Source organism: Narcine bancroftii, chromosome 12 (assembly GCF_036971445.1).
Source record: "Narcine bancroftii isolate sNarBan1 chromosome 12, sNarBan1.hap1, whole genome shotgun sequence".
Lineage (NCBI taxonomy): Eukaryota > Metazoa > Chordata > Chondrichthyes > Torpediniformes > Narcinidae > Narcine > Narcine bancroftii.
The window spans coordinates 36,212,308-36,239,746 of NC_091480.1; the positions used below are offsets into that span (position 1 = coordinate 36,212,308).

General features: G+C 38.0%; 1 protein-coding gene across 1 annotated transcript in view; it reads right to left on the reverse strand.

Moving 5' to 3' along the window:
- The window catches only part of LOC138746598 (protein tweety homolog 3-like), a 122,760-nt gene that overhangs the window by 27,651 nt on the left and 67,670 nt on the right, over nt 1-27,439 (reverse strand). Inside the window, exons 12-13 of the mRNA XM_069904889.1 lie at nt 12,983-13,165; nt 10,745-10,820 (exon numbers count right to left, since the gene is read on the reverse strand). Coding sequence (XP_069760990.1) covers nt 10,745-10,820; nt 12,983-13,165 — 259 coding nt within the window. The remainder of the gene's footprint in view (nt 1-10,744; nt 10,821-12,982; nt 13,166-27,439) is intronic.

The following is a 27,439-nucleotide window of genomic DNA, read 5'->3' on the forward strand; positions in this document are numbered from 1 at the left end:
TTCTCTGAGCAAGCTAAAAAGATAAAATTAAAATAATTTTGGTGCAAAAGGCTATTACAGTGTTCAAAGTGTTCCGACTATGCTTCAGTGGCCACCCAAATCCTGTGATATTCAAATTAACTGCGGCAAGCGTAAAACAGGGATGTCACATGATCAGCATGTATATGTGTGAAACCTAGAACTGACATCCAAGTTAGACCCATAATACCATTTTATTTTTATGTAAAATCTATGTCGCTCAAAAAAAAAATCAGATTTTAACATTTCCGAATTCCTCAGAAATGTTCAAAAACATCAAAAAATATTTCCCAGGCAAAACTAGCAAACAGATGTGTTTAAAACATTGTACATCCAGAAGCAAGTGAGTGAGTATAACTATCCTAGGTGATCCGAATGGAATAAATGATTAATCCTTGTACGATGATCTTAATTATGGTTAATGGAAATGACAAGATGTATTGATTTCCAAAACTGATCAACTGATATTGTGACATTCCTGCTAACCTGTAGAATCTAGCACCACAGCCCAATGCATCCATGCTCGTGTCATTTTTAAGAAATTGGGAAATAGGATAAAAGTGATTTTTGTTATTTAGCAGTATATGTTTTTAGAATAATTGGAAGCAGCATGAAAATGAGCAACAAACCAGCCATTTCAAAATGTTGTGCTGTCTAAAGAGTGCTCATTTTAAGAATTAGGTAGTGAGGAAAATGTTGCCCATCCAAAATAACGCTAATTAGCAGGGGTGAATATTTAAGCAGTCAGGAATGGGATACAAAGCCATATTTCAGTACCTGTTTTGGTTGGCTGTCTTCTTTACCAGTAAGAGTTCGTTCTCACGCTATTGGAGTTCTTTGCCTGCCAGCTCAGATGGCTGCCACTGTCCAGAGCAGCCAAATACAGCTGTGGCATTGCAGGAGAAAGAAATTGAGGGCAGCCTCAAAAGAGAAATCCAGTGCAAGCAAGGGAAGAACAATCCCACAAAATACCCAGGGGCACTCCCAGGACAGGATGTTGGAATAAAGAAACATCACTGATAAAACCTTTTTTAAAATATTTACACTTAAGTTAACAACAAGAAAAAAAAACAAATTAAATCCATTCAGTATATTGGATCTTATTCTCTCAATACATTATTCCTTTTTTAACCAAAATATAATTAACCCTTTGAGGACTGTAGGATCATGCATCATTGCCCAAATCACTTCGACAACAGTTATTTTCAGCTTCATTCAACTCAATAATTTTCTTACACCCTCAAATCAAGTCACCTTTATTCAACTTTGTTTTTCAAGAATGTGATTTTTGGGAAAAGAAAGAAAGCAGGTTAATGACCATCACCTACACACCAAAACATCCCTAATGTAAAATCCATGAAATGGTAAAACATGAATTTTATGAATACATTTAAATAATTTTTTTTAAATGGATCAGCTCATGATTGAATAACTAAGCCGACGTGATGGGCTGAATAGCCCATGCCTTATGGTCTTTTTTTTTGTATAATTGCAATACTGAAATATTTGGACAGTGAAATTACCAACTTTAAAAGGCATGGACACACAAACTGACCAACTATGGTTGCATACCGGAGATAGAAATTGGTCTGGCTTTCTAAAGACCAGGTGGTTTCTTATTTTACTGGGCTCTACATGCATAAACAAAACCTTGGTAAATTCATAATTTGCAGACAGGAACAGGAAGTGGGTGACAACTCATTTTGTTTGATCTCTGAGAACATGACCATGTGGCCCTTCAATATGATTTACCTACTTTTCTCCATTGCCCTTTAATGGTCCATATTCAATATAAATGTTATCATCAAGTCATGAGCATTTCAACTGATCAACCACCCTCAATCTTTGAGGGTTTTAGAGAACCATTGCTCTGCGAGTATGAAGAATGTCCTGATTTTCTGTAATTGCTGAGTGCTTATTTTAAGGTAATCCAATTAAGTTCTTGAATTTCCCAGATAAAGGGTGGAATTTTTTTAATAGACTGTTACATCAGTAATGTACCACTAGTCAAGGAAGTACAAAACAAGTTTAGTTATCCTTACCTTGTATTGTTTTTCTCCTCAAATCTCTATTAGTTTATTTAAATTGGACTTCTAGTGATGCATGAACAACTATCCAAATACCTTGTAGAAAGTATTCTGCATTGTTTTTCTCAGCTCTAAAGCAGATTACCTTAATTCCCTAAAATGACCACCATCTAATTAACCTATTTATATATTTGTTTTTAAGTTACTCTCCATTATTTAAAAAAAAAACGCTATTTACTAATTAGCATCACCCAAAAACTTGAATATGCAATTCCATGCCTTCAATGTTGACGTTGTGTATTTGGAAAACTGATGATACCACCATTGATCCTCACTCATCACATTCCCACCATATCGTCCTCTCCATTACAAGCCTGCATATCCAGCAAATAGCAACGCTTAACTTGAGCTTACACACAAAGCTTTTTTTTAAATATTTTTTTATTTTTCACACTGTGAACCATATCAACCAAAATATGTACAAACGTATCTCATTAAATTTACACAGTGGTCTTTCCTCCCCTTTCCCACCCCCCTCCCTCCCTCCCCTCTACCCACCCCCCTTTTCTTCTTTGGCTTGGCTTCGCGGACGAAGATTTATGGAGGGGTAATGTCCACGTCAGCTGCAGGCTCGTTTGTGGCTGACAAGTCCAGTACGGGACAGGCAGACACGGTTGCAGCGGTTGCAAGGGAAAATTGGTTGGTTGGGGTTGGGTTTTTCCTCCTTTGTCTTTTGTCAGTGAGGTGGGCTCTGTGGTCTTCTTCAAAGGAGGTTGCTGCCCGCCAAACTGTGAGGCACCAAGATGCACGGTTTGAGGTGATATCAGCCTACTGGCGGTGGTCAATGTGGCAGGCACCAAGAGATTTCTTTAGGCAGTCCTTGTACCTCTTCTTTATATGTTATTTTTTCCAATGGAATACATTTATTCATTTCCATGTACCTTTGCTGTATTCTCATGCTCTCTTCCATTTTCCAAGTTGACATTATACATTTTTTTGCTATCGCTAAGGCTATCATAATGATTTTTTTTTTGCACTTTATCCAATTTGAGGCCTAATTCTCTACTTTTTATGTTACTTAAAAGAAATATCTCTGTTTTTTTTGGTATGTTATTTTTTGTAATTTTATTTAGTATCTGATTTAATTCTTCCCAAAATTCATGTATTTACTTTCGTACATGCCCAAGTTGCTTGTAATGTTGTTCCCATTTCCTTCTTACAGCGAAAACATCTATCCAATAATGTTGAATCCCATTGTTTTAATTTTTGAGAAGTGATATAAACCCTGTGTAACCAATTCTACTGTATCATGTGTAACCTTGTGTTTATTGTATTCTTCATAGTTCCACACCTAATTTTTCGCATATTTAATTTTTTATTTTTATGTTTAGATCCTTTTCCCACTTCTGTTAAGGTTTATAGTTTATTTCATTTTCCTTCTTTTGCAGCTTAATGTGCATGTTGGTTATAAATCTTTTAATTATCATTGTGTCTGTAATCACATATTCAAAGCTGCTTCCTTCTGGTAATATCAAGCTGCTTCCCAATTTATCCTTTAAATACGCTTTCAATTGATGATATGCAAACATTGTACCATGATTTATTCCATATTTGTACTTCAACTGTTCAAATGTTAATAAATTATTTCCCATAAAAGTTTTCTATTCTTTTGATTCCTTTTCTCTCCCATTCTCTAAAGGAAAAGTTATCTATTGTAAAAGGGATTAGCGAGTTTTGCGTCATAGTAAATTTGGTATTTGATAATTCATTTTTTTTCCCTTCTCAGTGGATATTCTTCCATGTATTAAGTAAATGATGCAGTACTGGTGAGCTTTTATATTGCACCAGCTTTTCATCCCACTTCTAAAGTATATGTTCCGGTATCTTCTCCCCTATTTTATCTAGCTCTATCTTGGACAAGTCTGGTTTTTCCCTTGTCTGGTAAAAATCTGATAAATACCTCAATTGTGCGGCTCTATAATAATTTCTAAAATTTGTTAACTGTAAACCACCTTGATTATACCTCTCTGCTAATTTATCTAACACTACCCTTGGATTCATCCCTTTCCACAAGAATTTCCTTATTATTCTCTTTAGTTCCTTAAAGAATTTTTCTGTTAAGGGAATTGGTAATGTTTGAAATAAGTATTGTATCCTTGGGAAAAACATTCATTTTAATGCAGTTTACCCTCCCTATCAACGTTAGCGGTAATTCTTTCCAATGTTCTAAGTCTTCCTGCAATTTCTTTATTAGTGGCTGATAATTTAGTTTGTACAAGTGGCTTAAGTTATTATCTAACCTGATCCCTAGGTATCAGATTGCTTGTGTTTGCCGTTTAAATGGTGATTCTTTTTTAAATTCTGTATAGTCTCCATTACTCATTGGCATCACTTCACTTTTAATTGCGTTGATCTTGTATCCCAATATTTCTCTATATTCCTTCAATTTCTTATGTAATTCTTTTACTGATATTTCTGGTTCTGTTAGGTATACTATGATGTCATCCGCAAATAAGCTGATTTTATACTCCTTTATTTTTATCCCTTTTATTTTATTTTCTATTCTTATCAGTTCTGCCAAAGGTTCTATTGCTAAGGTGAACAATGAGGGGGATAGTGGACATCCCTGTCTAGTTGACCTACTTAATTTAAATTGATTTGATACATATCCATTTACTGCTACCTTCGCCAACGGTCCATTATATAATGCTTTAATCCAATTTATATATTTTTCTGGTAGATTGAACTTCTGTAATACTTTAAATAAGTAGTTCCACTCAACTCTGTCAAAGGCTTTTTCTGCATCTAAAGCAACAGCCACTGTTGGTTTCTTATTTCCTTGAACTGCATAAATTAGATTAATAAGTTTACAGACATTATCCACTGTTCGTCTTTTCTTAATAAATCCAGTTTGATCTTGTTTTACTATTTTAGATACACAATCGGCCAATCTGTTTGCTAATAATTGTGCTATTATCTTATAATCTGAGTTAAGAAGAGATATTGGTCTATATGATGCTGGCGTTGGTGGATCCTTCCCTGTCTTTGGTATTACTGTAATTATTGCTGTCTTAGATGAATCTGGCATGTTTTGTGTTTCTTCTATCGGGTTCATTACTTCCAGGAGAATAGAAACTAATAACTCTTTAAATGTTTTATAGAATTCTATTGGAAATCCATCCTCTCCTGGTGTTTTATTGTTCGGCAGCTTTTTTAATACATCCTGCACTTCCTCTATTTCAAATGGTTTTATTAGTTTGTTTTGTTCCTCTTCTTGCAATTTCAGCAGTTCAATTTTAGCTAAAAATTTCTCTGTTTTATCATCTTTCCCCTCGTTCTCAGTTTGATACAATTGTTCATAGAATTCCTTAAAATTTTCATTAATCTCTGTTGGATTATATGTATTTGGTTTGTCCTTTTTCCTTGATGCCAGTATCGTTCTTTTAGCTTGTTCTGTTTTAAGTTGCCAGGCTAATATTTTATGTGTTTTTTCTCCCAGTTCGTATTATTTTTGTTTTGTTTTCATTATGTTCTTCTCCACCTTGTATGTTTGTAATGTTTCATATTTAATTTTTTTTCCCGCCAGATCTCTCCTTTTCGTTATATCATCCCTTTTTACTAATTCCTTTTCTGTACTTACTATCTCCCTTTCCAACTGCTCTATTTCCCGATTGTAATCCTTTTTCATCTTAGTCACATAACTTATTATCTGCCCTCTGATGAAGGCTTTCATTGCATCCCATAGTATAAATTTGTCTTTCACTGATTCTGTGTTTATTTCAAAATATGTTTTACTTTGGCATTCAATAAACTCTTTAAATTCCTGCCTTTTAAGTAGCATGGAGTTTAGCCTCCATCTATATGTTCTTGGTGGGATGTCCTCCAATTCTATTGCTAATAACAGGGGTGAATGATCTGATAGTAGTCTAGCTTTATTCTCAGTTTTCCTAACTCTCCCTTGAATATGGGCTGACAACAAAAACATATCAATCCTTGAGTATGTTTTGTGCCAACTCGAATAATATGAATATTCCTTCTCTCTTGGGTGTTGCCTCCTCCATTTATTTATAAATTTCATTTCCTGCATTGATTTAACCATAAATTTGGCTACTTTATTCTTTTTACTTATCTTTTGTCCAGTTTTATCTAACATTTGAGTCCAAATTAAGGTTAAAATTCCCTCCTATCAAAATATTTCCTTGTGTGTCCGCAATCTTCATAAACATATCCTGCATAAACACCTCCTCGTTAGGTGTGTATATATTTAGCAAATTCCAAAATTCTGAGTATATCTGACACTTTATCATTGCATATCTCCCTGTCGGATCTATTATTTCCTCCTCTATTTTGATTGGTACATTTTTGTTAACTAATATGGCTACACCTCAAGCTTTTGAATTATAGGATGCTGCCATTACGTGTCTTGCCTAGTCTCTCTTTAGTTTGTCATGTTCCGTTTCAGTTAGATGTGTTTCCTGCACAAATGCTATGTCTATTTTTTCCTTCTTCAAGAAATTTAGTAGCCTCTTCCTTTTAATTTGGTTATGTATTCCATTAATGTTTATAGTCATATAGTTCAGCATGGCCATCTTATATCTTGTACATCATTTTTCCACTTCTTTGCCACCTCCAACCCCTTTTCATCTCTTAGATTTCTCTTATTACACTTAATATAGCAGTTCCCACATCCACTAATACCTTAACCCCAAAAGTCCCCCCCCCCCCCCCTGAGTTGCACCATATCCCTTGCTGGGCAACCACAACTCCCCTTTTCATTTGGGTTGCGATCTTGCAGTGATGGTTATTCCCCCTCCACCCAACCCCCCCCAGAAAACTTTTTTTAAAAACAAATATAACAAAGCTCTCGCTCTTCTTTTTTCCCCCTTACTCCCCTCCTTCCCTTCTCCTTTCCCTCTTGAGTTCTTTACATATACATTGTTTTTACATCTTTATATATACTTTATCGCCGTTCTTCATTCTTGTTACATCTCTTCATCTCTTCTCCTGTCCTGCAAATGTTCTGGAAATTCTTGCGCTTTCTCTGGATCCAAGAACAGTCTGTTTTGCTCTCCGGGTATAAATATTTTAAGCACGGCTGGATGTCTTAATATGAATTTGTAACCTTTTTTCCATAAAGTTGATTTTGCTGTATTAAATTCCTTCCTCCTCTTTAAGAGTTCAAAACTTATGTCTGGGTAAAAAAAATATTTTTTGACCCTTGTATTCCAATGGTTCATTATCTTCTCTAATTTTATTCCTTGTCCGCTCCAGTATATTTTCTCTTGTCGTATATCTCAAAAATTTTACTAAAACAGATCTTGGTTTTTGATGTGTCTGTGGTTTCAGGGCTAGTGTTCTGTGAGCCCTTTCTATTTTCATTCCTTCCTGTATTTCAGTCATTCCCAGGACCTTCGGGATCCATCCTTTTATAAATTCCTTCATGTCTGTGCCTTCTTCACCTTCCTTCAGGCCCACTATTTTTATGTTGCTTCACCTACTATAATTTTCCATCATATCAATTTTCTGAGCTAACAACTCTTGAGTCTCTTTAATTTTTTTGTCACTTTCTTCCAATTTTTCTCTTGTCATTCACTTCCATTTCTACAGCCATTTCCCGCTCTTCCACATTCTCTACTCTTTTCCCTATTTCTGTCATTACCAGTTCTAACCTTTGCATTTTATCTTCTGTTCTTTTCATTTTCCTTTTAATTGCATTAATCTCCAATGACAACCATTCTTTTAATGATCTCATTTGCTCTTCAGAAAAGACTTTATCTATATTCTGTTCATCAGTTTTGCCTTTTATTTCTCTGTGAAGATCTTGGTCTTCTTCCTTTTCTTCTGTCTGTATCTGTGTTTGTGTCTTCTTCTTCTGTTCTTGTGTGTCTGTGTCTCTTCTGTTTTTCCTGATGAGCTGCTTGTATCTCTTTGTTGGGCCTCTTCTTGCTGGGCCTCTTGTTACAGTTCCTCCCCTCTTGGGCTGTTCGTCTGTTGTGCTTCTTGTCGATCTTCCCTCCATCTGAATTTCACGTCTGTTTCGCCGCACTCTCTTCTGCCGTCTTCCTTATCCTCCAGCTAAGAGCACTGGTGTCGGGCATCTCTCAGCTGCTCGGTCTGTGACAGCCCGCTCCTCTGCTGAGCTCCCCTCCCGCCGGTGTCCTCTTTCTCCTCTGATTGCGCACTTTTGTTTGGCTCCGATAGCCATTTTTGTACTGTACCGGCTGGTGGTCGCGACTCTGCAGGGCAGATACTGACCTCATGGGTCAGGCACTCCTCGTCAACACAGCGTCCTGTTCCTTCCTTCTAGTAAGGCCTTCTTTCTTCTTCTCCAGCGACTTTTTTTAACTTTTTTTCCAGCTGTTCTTACTTTCTCCTTCTTGGAAGCCATCTTCTTTCTCTTCTCTGCATCTTTATCTTCTATTTCTTGCAATTTACTTCTGTTATGCTTTGCTTTTTCCTGACTTTTTTTTCTATTTTCCTGGAGAGGGCTGGTTTTCCCGACCGGCCACTACTCCATCACGTGACTCCTTGGTGTAGCTTACACCCAATTCCAGGCATATTTATACTCATAAACTCAAAGAAATCCACTCACACAGCATTCATCTCAACTCTATGCATCATGCATTTCACCCCAGATGCTCATATTGATGCTCTCTAGCCAGTTTGCATTTGACAATGCTCAACTTTAGTCCCCGATTAAAAGAAAATCAAGTAGCATCCCCTCAAATGATGTTTTGCATATGTATGTATGTAACCACACACATATATATTTATGTCTTACCTTAATAGGTTTTGCAATCTTCCAACCTAATAACATGTATTTGCTAAGTGGATGCCAATATAAAGTACTCACTCAATGATAATGCCAACTTAATTTTACTAATGATCTTACCTGCTTGTTCTTATCAGAGAAAACTTCTGATCATCATTCATTCTTATGATGCCTGTTTGTTTGTATCCTCTCCTTCCTCATCTATTACATTATCAGTTTTTAATAAGCCACTAAGTACTCACTTCTTATGCAAAGCATTTGTAGCTTATTATTGCCTCAACTCATTTGTTGCCTAATGTGGTTTCACTTTGTAAGTAGTAATTTTTTTTAGAACCATAACCAATGTTTCTATTGCACCAAACAATTTATTGAATACTCGCAGTTTGTCAATAGGTCTTTGCATTAGGTGTTTGTCTTTCAAACATTCCTTTATTTCTCAACCTCTTGAATTTTCTTTGCAAAACTTTCAAACTTTGACGCCTCCCAGACTTTCCTCACAAACCAAATACAAAATTAATGTACATTATGGCCATTATTTGCAAGATGCTCATTTAATCTCCAATTGTGAGCCAGTTCTGATTGTGCATTAGTTTTCAAATCAATCCTGTTTAATAAAAAATTCTCTAAAGCCAGCTTTCAAAGCCTGGGCAATTCTATTTACCAAAAAAATGCTCAAGAATTCAAATAGAAAGTGTATAAAATTAATACTAGCTTTAAAAGCTGTGAAAAATAAAATCATATAAATTAATGAGAAAATGAGAAAGCAACAATGCCAAAAGTTAGATAAAAGACAAGAAAAAATTAGGTTAATTGGAAAACATGTTGAGATATGTTTTGAAGTATTCCAATACCACATCAGCATTCTTGTTGTCAATGCAAACTAAAATTACTTCTTATTTCTAAAGAAGTTAAGAAGTTGTCACATTATTTCCAATTACATAACAGTGTTAAATAAACTTTGGTTCTGACATGGTCAGGCTGATCTATAAAATACAACAACATTTTTTTAAGCCCCATCTTGGTGACCAGTACAAAGAAATTAGTTTAACTTTTACTAACAGCATGTACATTTTTTTGAAAGGAAGTGAATTGATAAAATATATTCATTTCCATTATCTACACATCAGTTCCCAAACATTTTAGACATTTCAATCCTTTAAGACTTCAATTCTGCATTTTTAAAACATTCTGGACTATAATCTTCCAATACTGTAATTAAGACTAATAAAATCCCACTACAAATTTGATCAGATAAAAATATTTTATTCTGCATATTTATATTTAATCACTTAATCAGTGCAAAATACTACACTGTACTCAAAGGATTAAGATGAACCTACATGAATACCAGTTATATACAACCAACGTAGAATAGAACATAATCTGCATTAAACTGGGTGAGATAAAACACCACTTACCAGTATACACTAGACCCTCTCTATAAAGCTGTCTTTGAAGTCACACAAAAAGCTCGCTATAATGACGAGTGTGTTGTAGACTGCCTTTTATATGGTTCCCCTATAGAAAGGGAGCCATAAGGAATATGCGTTATGAGAGGTTGTAGCATACCTGACAATGTTATAGCAAGGGCCTAGTGCGGTTACTTTTTTATCCTACTGTGTTTAAAACAGTGGCAAATTTTTGATGAATGGTGCCTCATTTGTGTTGTTTTGATACATTGGGGAAGTATTGCCAATTCTATTGCACCATACTCTTCAAAAATCCATATGGTTTGCATTCATTTTTCAGCATATTACATAATCATAAATTGATTGCAATAGCTATCAAATTACATTTTTGTTTGACTGAACGTACTGGCATTACAAATGATAATTGCTTAAAACTTTAAACCAGTTTTACATTGGGCTTAAAACAAATTTTAACATGGAAAAGGAACACACAAAATTAAATAAATCTGTGGACTTACAGAAGGAGGAGGCGATTCTCTGCCAATCAGAGGTGTATTCTCACACCGAGGATTCTGATAGGTTGTGTTCTGGCTCCTATTCAATTAACAGAGGAAAGAAAATTAGATCCTTCCTGCTTTCTAAATAAGCAAATAATCTCCAAAATGTCTTTAAGAGTAAAGACTATCTAGTCCCCTTACTTATTTGCACTTTGGTGGAAAATATAAAAGTGGGAAGCAAGGTTTAAAAGCAATAACTGGTGCCGAGTACTCTCTCTCACTCCATATAATGAAATGCGAAAAATACATAAAATTTGAGTTTCTACTGTCATTGGCTTGGAAGCTTTTGGAGAAAAATCTCAAATTAATTATGGGAAAACTTTAAATTTTAAACCACCTTTTCTATGGCAGCACGGTTAGCGTTTGGGACAGGGCTTCTGTGAGGAGTTGGTACGTTCTCCCCCGAGTCTGTGTGAGTTTTCTCTGGGGGCTCCAGTTTCCTCCCACCCTTCAAAAAAAAACTGTACCGGGGTTGTAAATTAATTGGGTGTAATTGGACGCCACAGGGCTCATGAGCAAAAATGGCCTGTTAACGAGCTGCATGTCTAAAAATTAAAGAAAATTAACGTGTGTTATTTTCATCGCTAGGTCGCAATTTCAAATCAGCCCAGCGATGAAAATGACAAACTAATACGAAAGCACTTCCTTCAACTTTCAAAACTACTTTTAATTCTTCACTTGAGAAACAGACAAAAACCGTGCAGGTTTCACTTAAATTTTTCAAGAGAATGACTTTTGTTCACTACCTGTTGTTATGAAATAAACACTGGTACATAGAATTGAAATCGTTTTAAAATGGCCAAAGGATTTTATGTTTTTAAACAAGCACATAGTTTTTAAATGGCCAAAGGATTTTATGTTATTAAACAAGCTCATAGATTTAAAAACTTTAAGTGGCTCGTGAGAGCTACAAGTTCCATAATTATCAACAGAAACTTTGATTTGTCCCCAGCCCTCACTAAAAGAAAAATGAATCAACATGCTTTGTGCCACAGAGATATTGAGAAAAATGTGGGGATTCAACCAATGTTGAAGTTATCTTTGTTGAACCAGCAGATGACTCAGTAAATAAATATTCTAGCCAGATGGCCAAATTGGGCTCCCCCAGAGCTTGACTTAAAAATGTAATTTGGCATATATTATTAATTATGCCAGATTCATGCAATAAAAGTTGAAAAATTCTTCTGGACAAGTCTAGTTTTAAGGAGACTGTCAAAAAACACAATAGGAACCTGTTGACCCTGCTCTGCCATTTAATACGATTATGGCTAATCTGGCCTCGGACTCGGTTCCACTGGGCTGCCTCCCACCCCCCCCCCCCCCATAAACCTTTAATCTTCCTACTATGCAAAAATTTATCTAACTCTGTCTGAAATATAGTTAATAAGGCAGCCTCTACTGCTTCCTTGAGCAGAGAATTCCTCAGATTCACCACTCTCTGAGAAACTTGAGCTACGTCCCCTAATTTTCACTTACCAGTGGAAACTGGTTACTTCCTCATGGCCTCATTAGATAATCTATCCCTTTCATAATGATGTACGTTTTAATAGATGCCTTCTCATTCTTCTGAATTCCAGCAAGTATAGTCCCAAGTGACACAAACTTTCCTTGGAGGCTAACCCCCTCATCTCCAGAATCAACCTGCTGAACCTCCTCTGCACTGCCTCCAAAACAAGTGAGTCCTTTCTCAAGGAGACCAGAACTGCACTCAATATTCCAGGTGAGGCCTCACCAGAACCTCCCTGGACTTAAATTCAATCCCTCCATCAAGGTAGGCCAATATTCTATTCTTGATTACTTGGATTAAAAGGAAAGTATATATATTTTTTTTTACATTTGGCTGCTGCTTTCCAGGAAATTATTGCCATTTTCCCAGAACACCTACTGTGCAAAAAGGTCAGAACGGGAATGAGGGTGCCATTCCCGTTCCTATATTTTACCTCCTAGACCCCTAGTAAATTTCCCAGAACGCCTGCAGGGATTCCGTGAACAACAGGCTAATGAACAGCACGTGTCGACGACACTTGTGGCAAGTCCCGTCTCGTTGATTACCGTACTTCCGGTATGCTGTCTAAACTCACTTATGGAAACGGAAGTTTCAAGTTTTGGACATTTGTGTGTGAACGACCAATGCCGAGACGTTCTTCAGACCGGTGAAATCGCACAAATTGTATCTAAAAAAACATAACAGTTGCTTACATGTACTCTGTGACAGGGGCATTGCTAACAGTATGCGCTGCAGCAGGGATACTGGTCTCACTACCAAAACTGCTCCCACAGCTGTAGAGGCTCGGCATGTGAACCCTGTAAAGATTGTCGTGCTGCTGGCGGCTCCCTTGAGGGTTAACAACATCATCGTCTCCATCATCATCGACGTGACTTCTTCAAGAACAAGGAAAAGCAAAGCACAAAATCAAGCAGGGAACTCCTATTTAAACGAATGCACATATACAAGCATATTTTTTTGGATCAAGTGTTCTCGTATTATAAGTAACCAATGTAATGTTTGGGTTTTTTTTTTAAACAATCACCACTTTTAAACTAAATGTTGAATTTTTGATAAACCAATATTTTGATGTAATTTTCAGTACAGATTGTGTATCCATGACAAATGTTACATCTTTATTCCAGTTATGCTCCCTGGGTTTACCATTACCCACCAGCGACTTCACTGATCCAAGAATCAGTGTGTGACCAATAATCACCGAGAGATTAAATAGAGCAGTTGTTGCAGTAATCCATATTATTATATCTTGAACCATGACATTGAACAATAAATGATCAATACACAAAAACATTTAATATCTTGGCTTTGGAATCTTCTAACTCTACTCACTCCATCTTCACCAGTTTCAACACTGCCTGGTGCCACCTCAATCATGTCCTTCAATTCATCGAACCAGAATTCATTTGGTATTGTATTTTGTAGACTGCATGCCCCAAAACCACGGAACTGGTCATGGAGACAGTAAATGTTTTTTTTTATTTTTTTTAATTTTTTATTTTTCACACCATAAATCACATTAGCCATGATATACACTATTTCTTTTTCACACATATACAGTGACTTTTTCTCCCCCCCCCCTTTCCTCCCAAACCACCCCCCCACCCCCCCCTCTCATCCATTTTAGGTATACAATCTAGGTTACATTAAGCCAGTCAGACAATGTTGTCATTCAACAAAATTACACCAGAAATTCTACTGAGTCCATTCTTTTCTTTCCTTCTCCTTCCATCAACTTAGGTAATGTTTGTCCCCGGTAGGTTTTCGCTATTGTATTTAATGTAAGGCTCCTATACTTGTTCGAATATTTCAATATTATTTCTTAACCTATATGTTATTTTTTCTAATGGAATACATTTATTCATTTAAATTTAGTAGTTTCTTCCTTTTAATTTGGTTATGTATTCCATTAGTATTTAAAGACATATAGTTCAGCGTAGCCCTTTTATATTTTGTTTATCTTCTCTTTCCGTTTTTCCATCATTACCTTTCCTCCTTTTCCATTTCTGTTTTCTTATTTTCAACTCTTTATAAGACAACATTCCTACAACATCCAACATTTTCCTTAGTCTCCTATTTCTATCTTATTTATCCCCAATCTCCCCTTCACCTCCTGAGTTGTCCTTTATCCCTTGTCGGACAACCACATCTCCCCTCTCCATTTGGATTTGCGAATCCACTCGCAAGCGTCAACTGATTTTGCAGTGACCGCTATTTCCCCCCACCCCGCCTCCCCCAGAAAAGATTTCACTTTTCATATGTCACAAAGGTCACTCTTTTAATTCCCTCCTTATTCTCTCTATTCCATTACCTTCCCTTATTAATTCTTGTCTATACTATCTATATTTTCCTTTAAGTACAGATACATTCATGTATGCTCATTGTCTCTATTCACTCTTATACCTCTTTACCCACATACATATCAATCGTGATCATTTTTACTCTCATTACCCGTCTTCATCCCTCAGTCTATTTTTGTCTTTACCCACATACATATCAATCGTGATCATTTTAACTCTCATTACCCGTCTTCCTCCCTCAGTCTATTTTTGTAATTGTTCTGCAAATTTTCGTGCTTCTTCTGGATCCGAGAATAGTCTGTTTTGTTGTCCTGGAATAAATATTTTCAATACCGCTGGATGCTTTAGTATAAATTTATACCCTTTCTTCCATAAAATCGCCTTTGCTGTATTGAACTCTTTTCTCTTCTTTAGGAGTTCAAAACTTATATCTGATAAATGAAGATTTTTTGCCCTTTATACTCCAGTGGTTTGTTGCCCTCTCTTACTTTTTCCATTGTCTTCTCCAGTACCTTTTCTCTTGTAGTATATCTTAGGAATTTTACTACAATAGATCTTGGTTTTTGTTGTGGTTGTGGTTTAGAGGCCAATACTCTATGTGCCCTTTCTATTTCCATTTCTTGCTGTAGTTCTGGACATCCTAGGGTCTTAGGGATCCACTCTTTTATAAACTCCCTCATATTCTTGCCTTCTTCATCTTCCTTAAGGCCCACTATCTTTATGTTATTTCTTCTGTTATGGTTTTCCATTTTATCTATTTTTTGAGCTAGTAGTTCTTGTGTCTCTTTAGTTTTTTTATTAGATTTCTCCAATTTCTTTTTTAAGTCTTCTACCTCCATTTCTGCTGCTACTGCCCGCTCTTCCATCTTGTCCATTTTCTTTCCCATTTCTGTTAAGGTCATCTCCATTTTATTTATTTTCTCTTCTGTGTTGTTTATTCTTTTTCTTAAATCCTTAAATTCCTGTGTTTGCCGTTCTTTAAATGACTCCATGTATCCTTTAATAAGAGCAAGTATATCCTTTACCTTGCCTTTCTTTTCTTCTTCTATTTCACTGTACTCTTCCTCTTCCTCTTCTTCTTCCTCTGGGTTGACCATCTGTTGTTTCTTTGGTGCTCTTTCCTCCTCTTCTTTCTTGTTTCTATTGTCTTCTGTGGTCTCTTCTTGCTGCAGGTGTTCTGCAGCTGTCGTTGCCGGCTGTGGAGATCGACTCCCCAGCTGGTCCCCCCTCCCGTCGGTGTGTTTTTTTTCATGCGCGGTTGCGCACTTTTACTCGGCTCTGCGAGCCATTTTTGTAGTCCATTATTTACCGACCTGAGGGAGCGGGTTTCTCTCTCCGCAGCGGGCCTCTTCGGACAGGTAAGGCCTTCACCTTTTTCCTCCTTTGTCTTCTCTTCCTCTCTTCTTACCGTTGCTTTCGATTTTTCTTTTTTTGTCACCATCTTCTTTCTACCTTTATACTCACTTTTCTGTAACTTTTATTTCTGTGCCTTTGTGTTTTCCTTTGTTTTTCCCAACTTTTCTGGAGAGGGCTGGAGTTCACCGTCCGGCCACTACTCCATCACGTGACTCCTTGAGACAGTAAATGTTGAGGGAGGATTGAGGCTTCCAATTAAGCAGGCTACTTTGGCCTGGATACTATTAACCCTCTTGAGAGTTTCTGGCACTGCTCACATCCAGGCAAGAGGAGAATGGATCATCTTGTAAGGGATAATGGAATGTGAGGAGTCAAGCAAGTGCTAATTAAGAATGAATTATGATGGGTTAAATAAGGATGAAGTAAGAGTGGAATGTGAGGAAGGGTTAAGCAAGTATAATAAAACAGGGGTCTTCAAAAACAGGATAGCAAGTAGATAGATTTAGCAAGTCCTGGGGGTTGATTAATGAGTAAGAAAGACATGACACTTCCTGGTAAACAAGTTTGCAGAAAGGCACACAAACTGATAAGAAGTTAGAATACACATAGGCAGAATTACCTAATGCTAAACCAATCCAGGAGGCAGAAGAATGTTAAGGGGGAATGTACTTCTGTACTGAAATGGAATGTATAAAAAGTTGGGTGAGCCCCAGTATCTGTGTGTATTCCCAGGGTAAGGGGAAGCACCCAACTTTGCATTGTTGTAAAATAAGTGTTCTTTGTTCTCAATTTTTGTCTCAAGTGAAATCTGTGAAGGCACCTCTGCTTCTCACAATCTTGTCCTGACTTGTGCCCTGTAAATGGTACAAAAGCTTTGGGGTGTGAGATGAGTTGCAGGATTACAAGCTCCAGATCTGTTCTTGTAAACATGGTATTTAGGTGGTTGGCTCGGGTGAGCCTTCTCATCAAAATGGGAAGATCTGAGCGAATAGAATTCTGTCCAAGTGCTGGCACAAATACAAAACATCAAACTTAACATTTCTTGCGCCTTGATTTAATGCATGGATTTGGCCGTGATAGTCAAATATAACCAAATACAGTTCTGCCACCTCACCAACACCTCTCTCAACACATCTGGAGTCTGCCTCACATTCAGAACCAAATGAACTGAAATTTCCTTCAATTACGCGTCAGAAGACCAAAGCTCGTACAATTGATGACTTCAACCAACTGAATAAACCTGAAAGTGAACCAGGTTGCATACGATCTTGATTACCATCCTCAGAAACTCCTGTTGGAATTAAATGTGTATCCATAGCACTACCAAGATCATCTCATTCCCTCTCTTCAATATCATCTACTCCTCCAAGTCTCCAAGGCCATGGCTGATGTTCTCTAACATACCTTTGCTTCCTTTAAATTTAACAATTCCAAAACTCAACGGATCAATTTGCCCTTATAAAATTAAACTATCCAAAATACTGGATTCTAGCATCCAACCATACTTTCCTATTGTCTGTAATGTGCGTTGGATCCAGAGATACTATTACTTTACAATGCTAATTCTTGTTTTAAAACCCCTCTAATATCTCACACTTTCACTATTTCTATAACCAAATTCATTATGCTTCAAAACATCTGCTCTCTTGTAATTTTGAACACTTACATATTTTATCATTCCACCAAAGTTCCAAAATGCTCTCCCATCTCCTCCCCATACTTCTACTTCTCGTTCCTCAATTAACATCAAGAAAATTTGTCACCCATCCAATAAGTTCCTTGCAGCATCCCAGCATTTTGCTTGGCACCCCTCTTGTAAAGCACAAACATTAACATTGCTTTTGAAATTATTGCTGAAGAGTGCCTATGTCAAATCAATTTCATGGGGACTCAGACACTTAAAACTAGAAGGACAATTTTTTTTCTAAGGAACATTGCAGAAATTAATGCCACACTCACAAACGTTGAAATTAATTCTACCAATCGGCATAATTGTCTGCAAGTTAATTTTCAAAATTTACTGGGTAAGATCATTCTCAAGACAACTGACTGTACTACAGGTTGCAATGGTAACCATGAAAATATTCGCCAACAGAGGGCAGAGAGTAAATGATGCTACTGCTTCGGGAATAGATTTTAATGATATTGCCGTTATATTAAGGTGCTTGAGCTGGTGGACTGATATGAAAACTTGCAGACACAATACAAATGTTTCTATTAAAATCTGCCTAAATTTGTGATTAATCTTGTATCGAAACAGTACTAAAAAGTTCTGTGAAAATCTCTAGAACGGCAAATTTTAAAAATAGCAAAGATAAAAACTGCCTCCAAAATGTATCAGGGGTCAATCCACAGGACCATAAGAGTGGCAAAAGGATCACAGGAGTCTGCCTCCCCCTCCACACCACCCCCCCCCCCCCCCCAACCATAGATAGTGCTCCAAATTTTGTTCACTTTGTAGAGATTATAGCAAAGGTTCACCAACTTCAGATATTCCAAAGAGGATCCTGGAGTCTCCCTTTTCCTCCCCCCCCCCCCCCACCCCATCAACAAGATCTCCCAGGATCATTGTCTGAAGAGGGCACAAAAAATCATCCTGCATTCCAATCATCTTTCAGCTGTTTCCATCAGGGGAAGAGATACAGGAGTTTCAGAGCCAGTACCTCCAGGCTGAGGAACAGCTTCTTCCCATGGGCAGTGAGAAGGCTGAAGGACCAAAGGAACTGCTCACACTGACCATCCGAGACTCTCACATGTACAAAGCAATAATTATTTGTTTGGATAGATGAAATACTTTTCCTGCATACATATTGTTTGCATTTTTAAAAATATTTTATATAAAATTTTTACATACATTAAATTATTAAACAACTATACAAAACAGTAAATGTTTAAATTTAAGAAAATTTCATTCATTATGAGTTAGATCCCCTCCCCTTCCCTCCCACACCCTCTCTCCCCAGACCCCTCACCTACAAAAAAAATATAAAAAATATATAGTAATATAAAATAAAGGAAAGAAGAAAGCTAGCTTCATGGATTGCTTGGAGGATCGCTTCCAACATACAGGACTCCAACGAAGTTTATATCATCAATTTAGGGAAGAAGATTAACACAGGTCTCGAGCAGCTGGAAGAACACCACCAGCAAATTTATATCTAAAATTTGCATATATAGGCTTCAAATTTGCAAAAATATTCCATATTTATTTCTCAAATTATATGTAATTTTCTCCAAGTGGATACAGCTTTGAATTTCTGCATTCCATCTTCCTGTACCCAAATGTGAATGTGATTTCCATGGTCACTGCAATACATTTCCTTGCCACCACTAATTCCATTTTAACAAATTTAATTTGGTATATTGATAGTTTCACCTTAGGTTTTGTTCCTTCTACATTTCTCAATAAAAATAAATCCGTGTTCTGTGGAAATATCATGACTGTAACTTGTTCTAAGAAATTTCCTAAATCCACCCAAAAAGGCTGTACCTTGGGTCATGACCAAGTGGAATGCAAGAAAGGACCTATCAGCTAAAACATTGATCTGATAAATCCAGTTTCATTCTATCCAATTTTTGTGGTGTCAAGTATAGCTAATGTAAAAATTGTTTTTGAACTAATTAATAGTTCAATACAATTAATATATTTAATAGTATGTCATATAATCTCGACAGATTCGATCATCTTTGCTCATCAATTGTAATGTTCAAATCCAACTCGCATTTCTGTCAAGATTTATGTACTTCTGTTTAATCTTTCTGTAGGATTAATTCTCCTCCACACATCCATTAAGTTCAAGTCCCTCATTAACAACAATGTAGTTTTTGCTGCTTTAGCTCTTACTATACCTCCGGTAGTTCCATCCAAACAAAAATTATAATCTCCTCCTAGTAAAATATTCTCATGGGCCTCTGCTAAATTCAAAAATGTATCCTGTATAAATTTCTCATCATCCACATTTGGTGCATACAGGTTCAAAAGAGGCCATAAGTCAAAATATATTTGGCAGTGTATCATCTAGTATCTCCCTGCAGGATCAGTTACTACATTTTGTATTTTAATTGGAAGATTTTTTCCCCCACCAAAATTGCCATTCCTTTTGCCTTGGAATTAAATGGAGAAGCCACTACACAACGATCCCAGTCGCTCTTTAACTTCAAATGTTCTCTTTCAATTAAATGTTTTTTGCAGAAAAGCCAAGCCTTTTCCCATTTTCTTAATAAGTGTTGATACTCTCTTCCTTTCAACAATCCCGTTTAACCTATTAACATTAAAATTTACAAATTTCACTATTGATTGATTGATTTGGCTTCGTGGACGAAGATTTATGAAGGCGTAATGTCCACATCAGCTGCAGGCTCGTTTGTGGCTGACAAGTCCGATGCGGGTCTGGCAGACACAGTTGCAGCGGTTGCAAGGGAAAATTGGTTGGTTGAGGTTGGGTGTTGGGTTTTTCCTCCTTTGTCTTTTGTCAGTGAGGTGGGCTCTGTGGTCTTCTTCACAGGAGGTTGCTGCCAGCTGAACTGTGAGGCGCCAAGATGCACGGTTTGAGGCGATATCAGCCCTCTGGCGGTGGTCAATGTGGCAGGCACCAAGAGATTTCTTTAGGCAGTCCTTGTACCTCTTCTTTGGTGCACCTCTGTCACGGTGGACAGTGGAGAGCTCGCCATATAACACAATCTTGGGAAGACGATGGTCCTCCATTCTGGAGACGTGACCTACCCAGCGCAGTTGGATCTTCAGCAGCGTGGATTCGATGCTGTCAGTCTCTGCCATCTCGAGTACTTCAATGTTAGGGATGAAGTCGCTCCAATGAATGTTGAGGATGGAGCAGAGACAACGCTGGTGGAAGCATTCTAGGAGCCATAGGTGATGCCGCTAAAGAACCCATGATTCGGAGCCGAACAGGAGTGTGGATATGACAATGGCTCCGTATACGCTAATCTTTGTGAGGTTTTTCAGTTTGTTGTTTTTCCAGACTCTTTTGTGTAGTCTTCCAAAGGCGCTATTTGCCTTAGCGAGTCTGTTGTCTACCTCGTTGTCGATCCTTGCATCCGATGAAATGGTGCAGCCGAGATAGGTAAACTGGTTGACCGTTTTGAGTTTTGTGTGCCCGTTGGAGATGTGGGGGGGCTGGTAGTCATGGTGGGGAGCTGGCTGATGGAGGACCTCAGTTTTCTTCAGGCTGACTTCCAGGCCAAACATTTTGGCAGTTTCCGCAAAACAGGACGTCAAGCGCTGAAGAGCTGGCTCTGAATTGGCAACTAAAGCGGCATCGTCTGCAAAGAGTAGTTCACGGACAAGTTGCTCTTGTGTCTTGGTGTGAGCTTGCAGGCACCTCAGATTGAAGAGACTGCCATCCGTGCGGTACCGGATGTAAACAGCGTCTTCATTGTTGAGGTCTTTCATGGCTTGGTTCAGCATCATGCTGAAGAAGATTGAAAAGAGGATTGGTGCGAGAAAGCAGCTTTGCTTCACGCCATCTAAAGAGCATAATGTTGAGTCCATTTGGGTAGAGATAAAGAATAACAAAGGGAAAAAATTATTGGTGGGTGTTATCTATCGCCCACCAAATAACAATAGTTTAGTGGCACAGGAAATAGAGAGATAAGTGAGGCATGTAATAATGATACGGCAGTCGTCATGGGAGACTTTAACTTCCACATAGATTGGGAAAATCAAGTTGGTCGTGGGAGTCTGGAAGAGGACTTCATAGAATGTATCTGCGATAGCTTTCTTGAGCAGCATGTTAAGGAACCAACAAGAGAAAATGCTCTCCTGGATCTAGTGTTGTGCAATGAGATAGGTAGAGTAAATGATGTAATAGTCAGAGACCATCTGGGAAATATCGATCATAGTATGATTGAATTTCTCATTCAGATGGAAGGGGAAATAGTTAGATCTAAAACTAATATATTATGCTTAAACAGGGGTGACTACCATAGGATGAGGGAGGAATTGGGAAGAGTGGACTGGGAGCATAGGCTAATTGATTAAACACTTGAGGAACAGTGAAAGATTTTCAAAGAAATATTTCGTAATGTTCAACAATAATATATTCCGGTCAGGAAAAAGGGCAGCAAGGGAGGGAAAAATCAACCGTGGTTAACAAAGGAAATGAAGGAGAGTATAAAATTGAAGGCGCAGGTGCACAAAGCTGCAAAGAGCAGTGGGAAACTGGAAGATTGGGATAACTTTAAGAGACCACAAGGGGTTACAAAGTGGGTAATAAGAAATGGGAAAAAGTATTATGAAAGTAAATTGGCACAAAATATAAAAACAGAAAGCAAAAAATTTTATAAATATATAAAACGGAAGAGGGTGGTCAGAGTTAACATAGGACCCTTGGAGGATGAGAAAGGAAAACTGGTAGCAAAAAATGAGGAAATGGCCGAGGCATTGAACAAATATTTTGTCTCAGTCTTCATGGTGGAAGACACGTCCAGCATTCCCAAGTGCGGAGTTAAGGATGCGAATGTTGGGGAGGGCCTTGATACAATAGTTGTTACAAAGGAAGTAATGATGGAGAAACTAATGGGACTAAAGCCAGACAAATCACCTGGTCCTGATGATATGCATCCAAGGGTTCTGAATGAAATGGCAGAAGTTATAGTTGATGCATTGGTGGTCATATACCAAAATTCCTTGGATTCTGGGCAGGTCCCGCCAGACTGGAAGACACCAATATCACGCCACTTTTTAAGAAGGGATGTAGGCAGAAGACTGGAAATTATCGGCTAATTAGCTTGATGTCTGTAGTTGGAAAAATGCTTGAAGCCGTCATTAAAGATGAAATAGTGAAACTTTTGGAACGTAAGAGTTCAATCAGGCAGAAGCAGCATGGTTTTAGAAAGGGAAGATCTTGTCTGACAAACTTGTTAAGATTCTTTGAGGATATAATGGATGCGGTGGATAGAGGGGAACAGGATGATGTTGTATATTTGGATTTCCAGAAAGCGTTTGATAAGGTGCCACACAAGAGACTTATCAGTAAGTTACAGGAAAGTGGAGTCCAGGGAAATATATTGGCCTGGATTGAAAATTGATTGTCTGACAGGAGGCAGAGAGTTGGGATAAATGGGAGTTTTTCAGGTTGGCAGAGAGTGGTAAGTGGGGTGCCGCAGGCGTCAGTGTTAGGCCCACAACTGTCCATTATTTACATTGATGACTTGGAGGAGGGGACAAAATGTGGTGTAGCCAAGTTTGCGGATAACACCAAATTGAATGGAAGAGCAAATTGTAATGAGGATGTGGAGAGTCTGCAGAGGGATATAGTTAAGCTGGATGAGTGGGCAAAGGTCTGACAGATGGAGTACAATGTTAGTAAGTGTGAGGTTATCCACTTTGGCAAGAAAAATGAAAGAGCTGAATATTATTTAAAGGGTGAAAAACTACAGCATGCTGTTGTGCAGAGGGACTTGGGAGTGCTTGTGCATGAATCGCAAAAAGTTAGGTTGCAGGTGCAGCAGGTTATTAAGAAGGCAAATGGAATGTTGGCCTTCATCGCTAGAGGAATTGAATTCAGGAGTAGGGAGGTAATGTTGCAACTGTATAAGGTACTGGTGAGTCTGCACCTGGAGTACTGTGTCCAGTTCTGGTCTCCATATTTGAGGAAGGATATACTGGCTTTGGAGACGGTCCAGAGGAGGTTTACTAGGTTGATCCTTGGGATGAAGGGGTTGACTTATGATGAAAGATTAAATCGTCTAGGATTGTATTTGCTCGAGTTCAGAAGAATGAGAGGAGATCTTATAGAAACATATAGGATTATGAAAGGTATGGATAGGATAGATGTAGGAAGGTTTTTTGAGCTGGCCAGGGAAACTAAAACAAGAGGACACAGTCTCAAGATTTGGGGGAGTAGATTTAGGAGGAAAAATAGTTTTTCCCAGAGAGTAGTGAATGTTTGGAATTCTCTAACAAGGGAAGTGGTTGAGGCTGCTTCATTAAACATATTTAAAATTCGGTTAGATAAATTTTTACATGATAGAGGAATTAGGGGATATGGGGAGAAGACAGGTAGGTGGAGTTAGGTCATAAATTAGATCAGCCATGATCGTATTGAATGGCGGAGCAGGCTCGATGGGCCATTTTTGGCCTACTCCTGTTCCTACTTCCTATGTTCCTATCTCCTCCCAAACCCCCCGGTACATTAATCTTTGATCATTTAATATACACATAAAAAAATTTCAAACCAACAAGAAGAAAATGAGTAAGTGGTATTCTAGATCATTCAATCGTGCATGAACTACCAAATAAATTTAGTCCATCTAAAACATATGAACAACAACTATTCTTCATTCCACCTGGGCTCTTGGAAGATTTTGCATAAACTCTTTTGCTTGTACAAAGCTCGAAAATAACTTATTTTCACCTTCAGGCAGGAAAATCTTCAAAGTTGCAGGTTGACGCAACATAAATCGATGCCCCTTTTCCCCAATCTTCTTTAACTGGGTTAAATTCTCATCTTTTTTTTAATGCCTGCACTTACATCAGGGTAAAATAAAACTTTACTCCCTTCATACTCAAGTGGGCCTTTTCTTGCTCTTGCCCCTTCTGTCGGTAGGCTCAAAATCTTCTCTCTGCCTTGTTGTCAAAGAAACTTAATTAGCACAGAGCGCGGGTTCTGATTTGGAATGGTTTTGCTCTGGAATCTTTAACCTACTCTAGTAACTCTTCATCCACATGCTACAATTCTCCCAACTTTTTTTTTAATTTTCCCATCTAATTTATCAAATTTTATCTTCATTATTAACAGCGTCCAGGACTTTGTTTGATTCTCCTTTCACTTCTTTTAATTTGATGATATTCTTATTAACAAATCAATGTTGGTTATATCTTCTACTTTGCGTTTAGTTTTACTTTTAAAGGTTTTAGCTTTTTTCACTGCATCTTCTTCTAGTCGCTGATCTTCCTCTTCACTGCTGGTCCGCTGTGAGCCCGTCTCTCCTTTTTTTGATAGCGTCTCTGAAGGCCCTGGCTTTTCACGCATGTACGATTCACTACCGGGTTCTTCTCCGACGCCATCACTCCATCGCTGCAGGAGACAGGCATGGGCAGAAGTTCCCTTGACAGGATCACTCACCCAGGCAGTAACTCAAATGCTAGCTCCCTGCTTCAGGCTTGTGATAGGCCTTAGATCTCTTCTGGTCTTTTCTTCATGTCAGGCTCCAGGTATGGCTGCCGCAATTTTATGTTTCTTTGGAGGCATTTTAAAAATATTATAACAGTACTTAAATGTACTTCAAAAGTTTTAATAGTTTAAAACATTGCTTATTTGGTACTTTTTTTGCTAATTTACCAGGAGGGTCAGACATCTACGTTCTAACCCTACGGCATCACGTGGCATCCCCCCTCTGTAGGTGTGGTATGTCTGGTTGTGTGCGTACGCATTTTGCACTAAGGACTGGAGAACACTGTTTCATGGGGTTGTACTTGTACAATCAGATGACAATAAACTTGACTTGAACAAGTAGATGAATATTCCATGTGGTCTACCATTTAGAAGATTGGGGGGGGTTTAACCAAGACAAAAAATGTATCTGGGTGATGAGTTTTCTCATCATAATGAATGACAGTGTGGCTCGCTTGTTTATAGGAGTGACTGTCATGCAGACCTGTGCAAATGAAATACTACCTTCAACCGGAAAGTAATGCTGTGTAGGGTTACGGAGGCTACGTGTACATTCAAATTGGGAACAGGAGTAGGTAACTTGGGCTCTTCAAGCTGGTTCTGCCATTCAATGTGATCATAACTAATGTGACTACATCCTCTTCATATTCTCATCCATCTGCAGTAATCTTTCACCTTTTTTCTTTATGAGAGTCCATCTAGCTCTTCTTTAAAATTTACCCAAGGATTCTGCCTCCATGGCTGTGAGGTAGAGACTTCCAGACACGCAAACCACAGTAAAATACTCTGCCTTAAATTGCCAACCCTCTATTTTTAAATGATGATGATAAATTATAAATTTTCATTCATGCTGAAACATTTTCTCTACATTTATCCTGACAAGACCCTTCAAAAAATTATGTGTCAATCAAGTCCCCTCGTCACCCTTCTACACTCCGGTAGATATAAATCTGACCTGCTCAAACTTTCCTCATATCACACCCAGTCCATTCCAAATATTTGCCTAGTAGATGCTCTATGAAATAATTCCAATGCATTAATCTGTCCTGAAATAAGGAAGTCAATACTGTATACAATACTTCTGGATCTTATTAATACACATTAAAATGGAAACAATACCGCTACCTATGTACACAATTCCCCTCACAATAAATAACATTGCATGCTTTCCCAATTACTTGCTACCCCTTACTAACTTTTTGTCTACCATAAGGACACCTGGATTAATGTGAATTTCAGACTGCAGCAATCTCTCATCATTTAGATCAGTGGTTTTCAAACTGCCCCCCTAAACTCAAATTCCACCTTAAATGCTCTGCATTTTTGTCTACCATGCACCAGGACACCTGGATTAATGTGAATTTCAGACTGCAGCAATCTCTCATCATTTAGATCAGTGGTTTTCAAACTGCCCCCCTAAACTCAAATTCCACCTTAAATGCTCTGCGATTAGTAAGGGATTACTTAAGGTGGCATTTGAGTGGGAAGGGAAGGTTGAGAACCACTGCTCTAGACCCAATTGTTACTGAAGTATTTTCCCTGAGAAAAATTGCTTTTGGCCCATTTCCTTTGGAGTTATGAAACCATGCACATAAAGAGTCAATGAGGTACGATTAAAACAGTGCCTTTTTCCCCACTCACATATTGTCTTAAGCAAACCCTTACTAATCACTTAAGGCATAGGGATTTCATAAGGTGGAATGTGAGTTGGGGTGGGGGGGGGGGTGGTTTGAAAACCACTGGTTTAGATAAAATGCTCATTTTTGCTATTTTTTTTAAATTCTTTTTGCCAAATCTTCGTTCACTGAAAGACCATCTCCCTTTGTCGCCTTCTCATGACCCATTTTGGCATAATCAGCAAGCTTAGCAAACGTATTTTGTGCAGCTTCATCCAGGTTCTTGATGTAAATTTGGAAAAAGGTTGAGGCCCCAGTGTTGTTCCCTCCAGCACCTCATTCTTTATGCCTTGACAACCAGAAAACAATCCAGTTTTGCCTTTAGAATTTTGAAAGTGGAGGAAGGGAGCAATATGATAAAGGCCCCCCCCCATGGAGCCATTCCACTCGCCACATCTCCCTAATTTTCTCCTTCTCCCAAATCTCTCTCCAGATTCAGTCCAATACTCCATCACTTTGCAGCCCTGACCCCAACTTCTTACCCCCCTTCATCTTTTCCCCTCAATGATATACTATATTACCCCTTCTTAATTTAGCCTCAGTTGATTAATCATTTCTTCCCATGGATCAAGTCCCCCCAGTTTCTCATTGATTACCTATTTTTGCCTACTCAGTTTCCTATTGGGTTAATCTTTTACCAATGCCAGTATGTTACTTTCCACATTAATCTTCAAAGAGGCACCTTC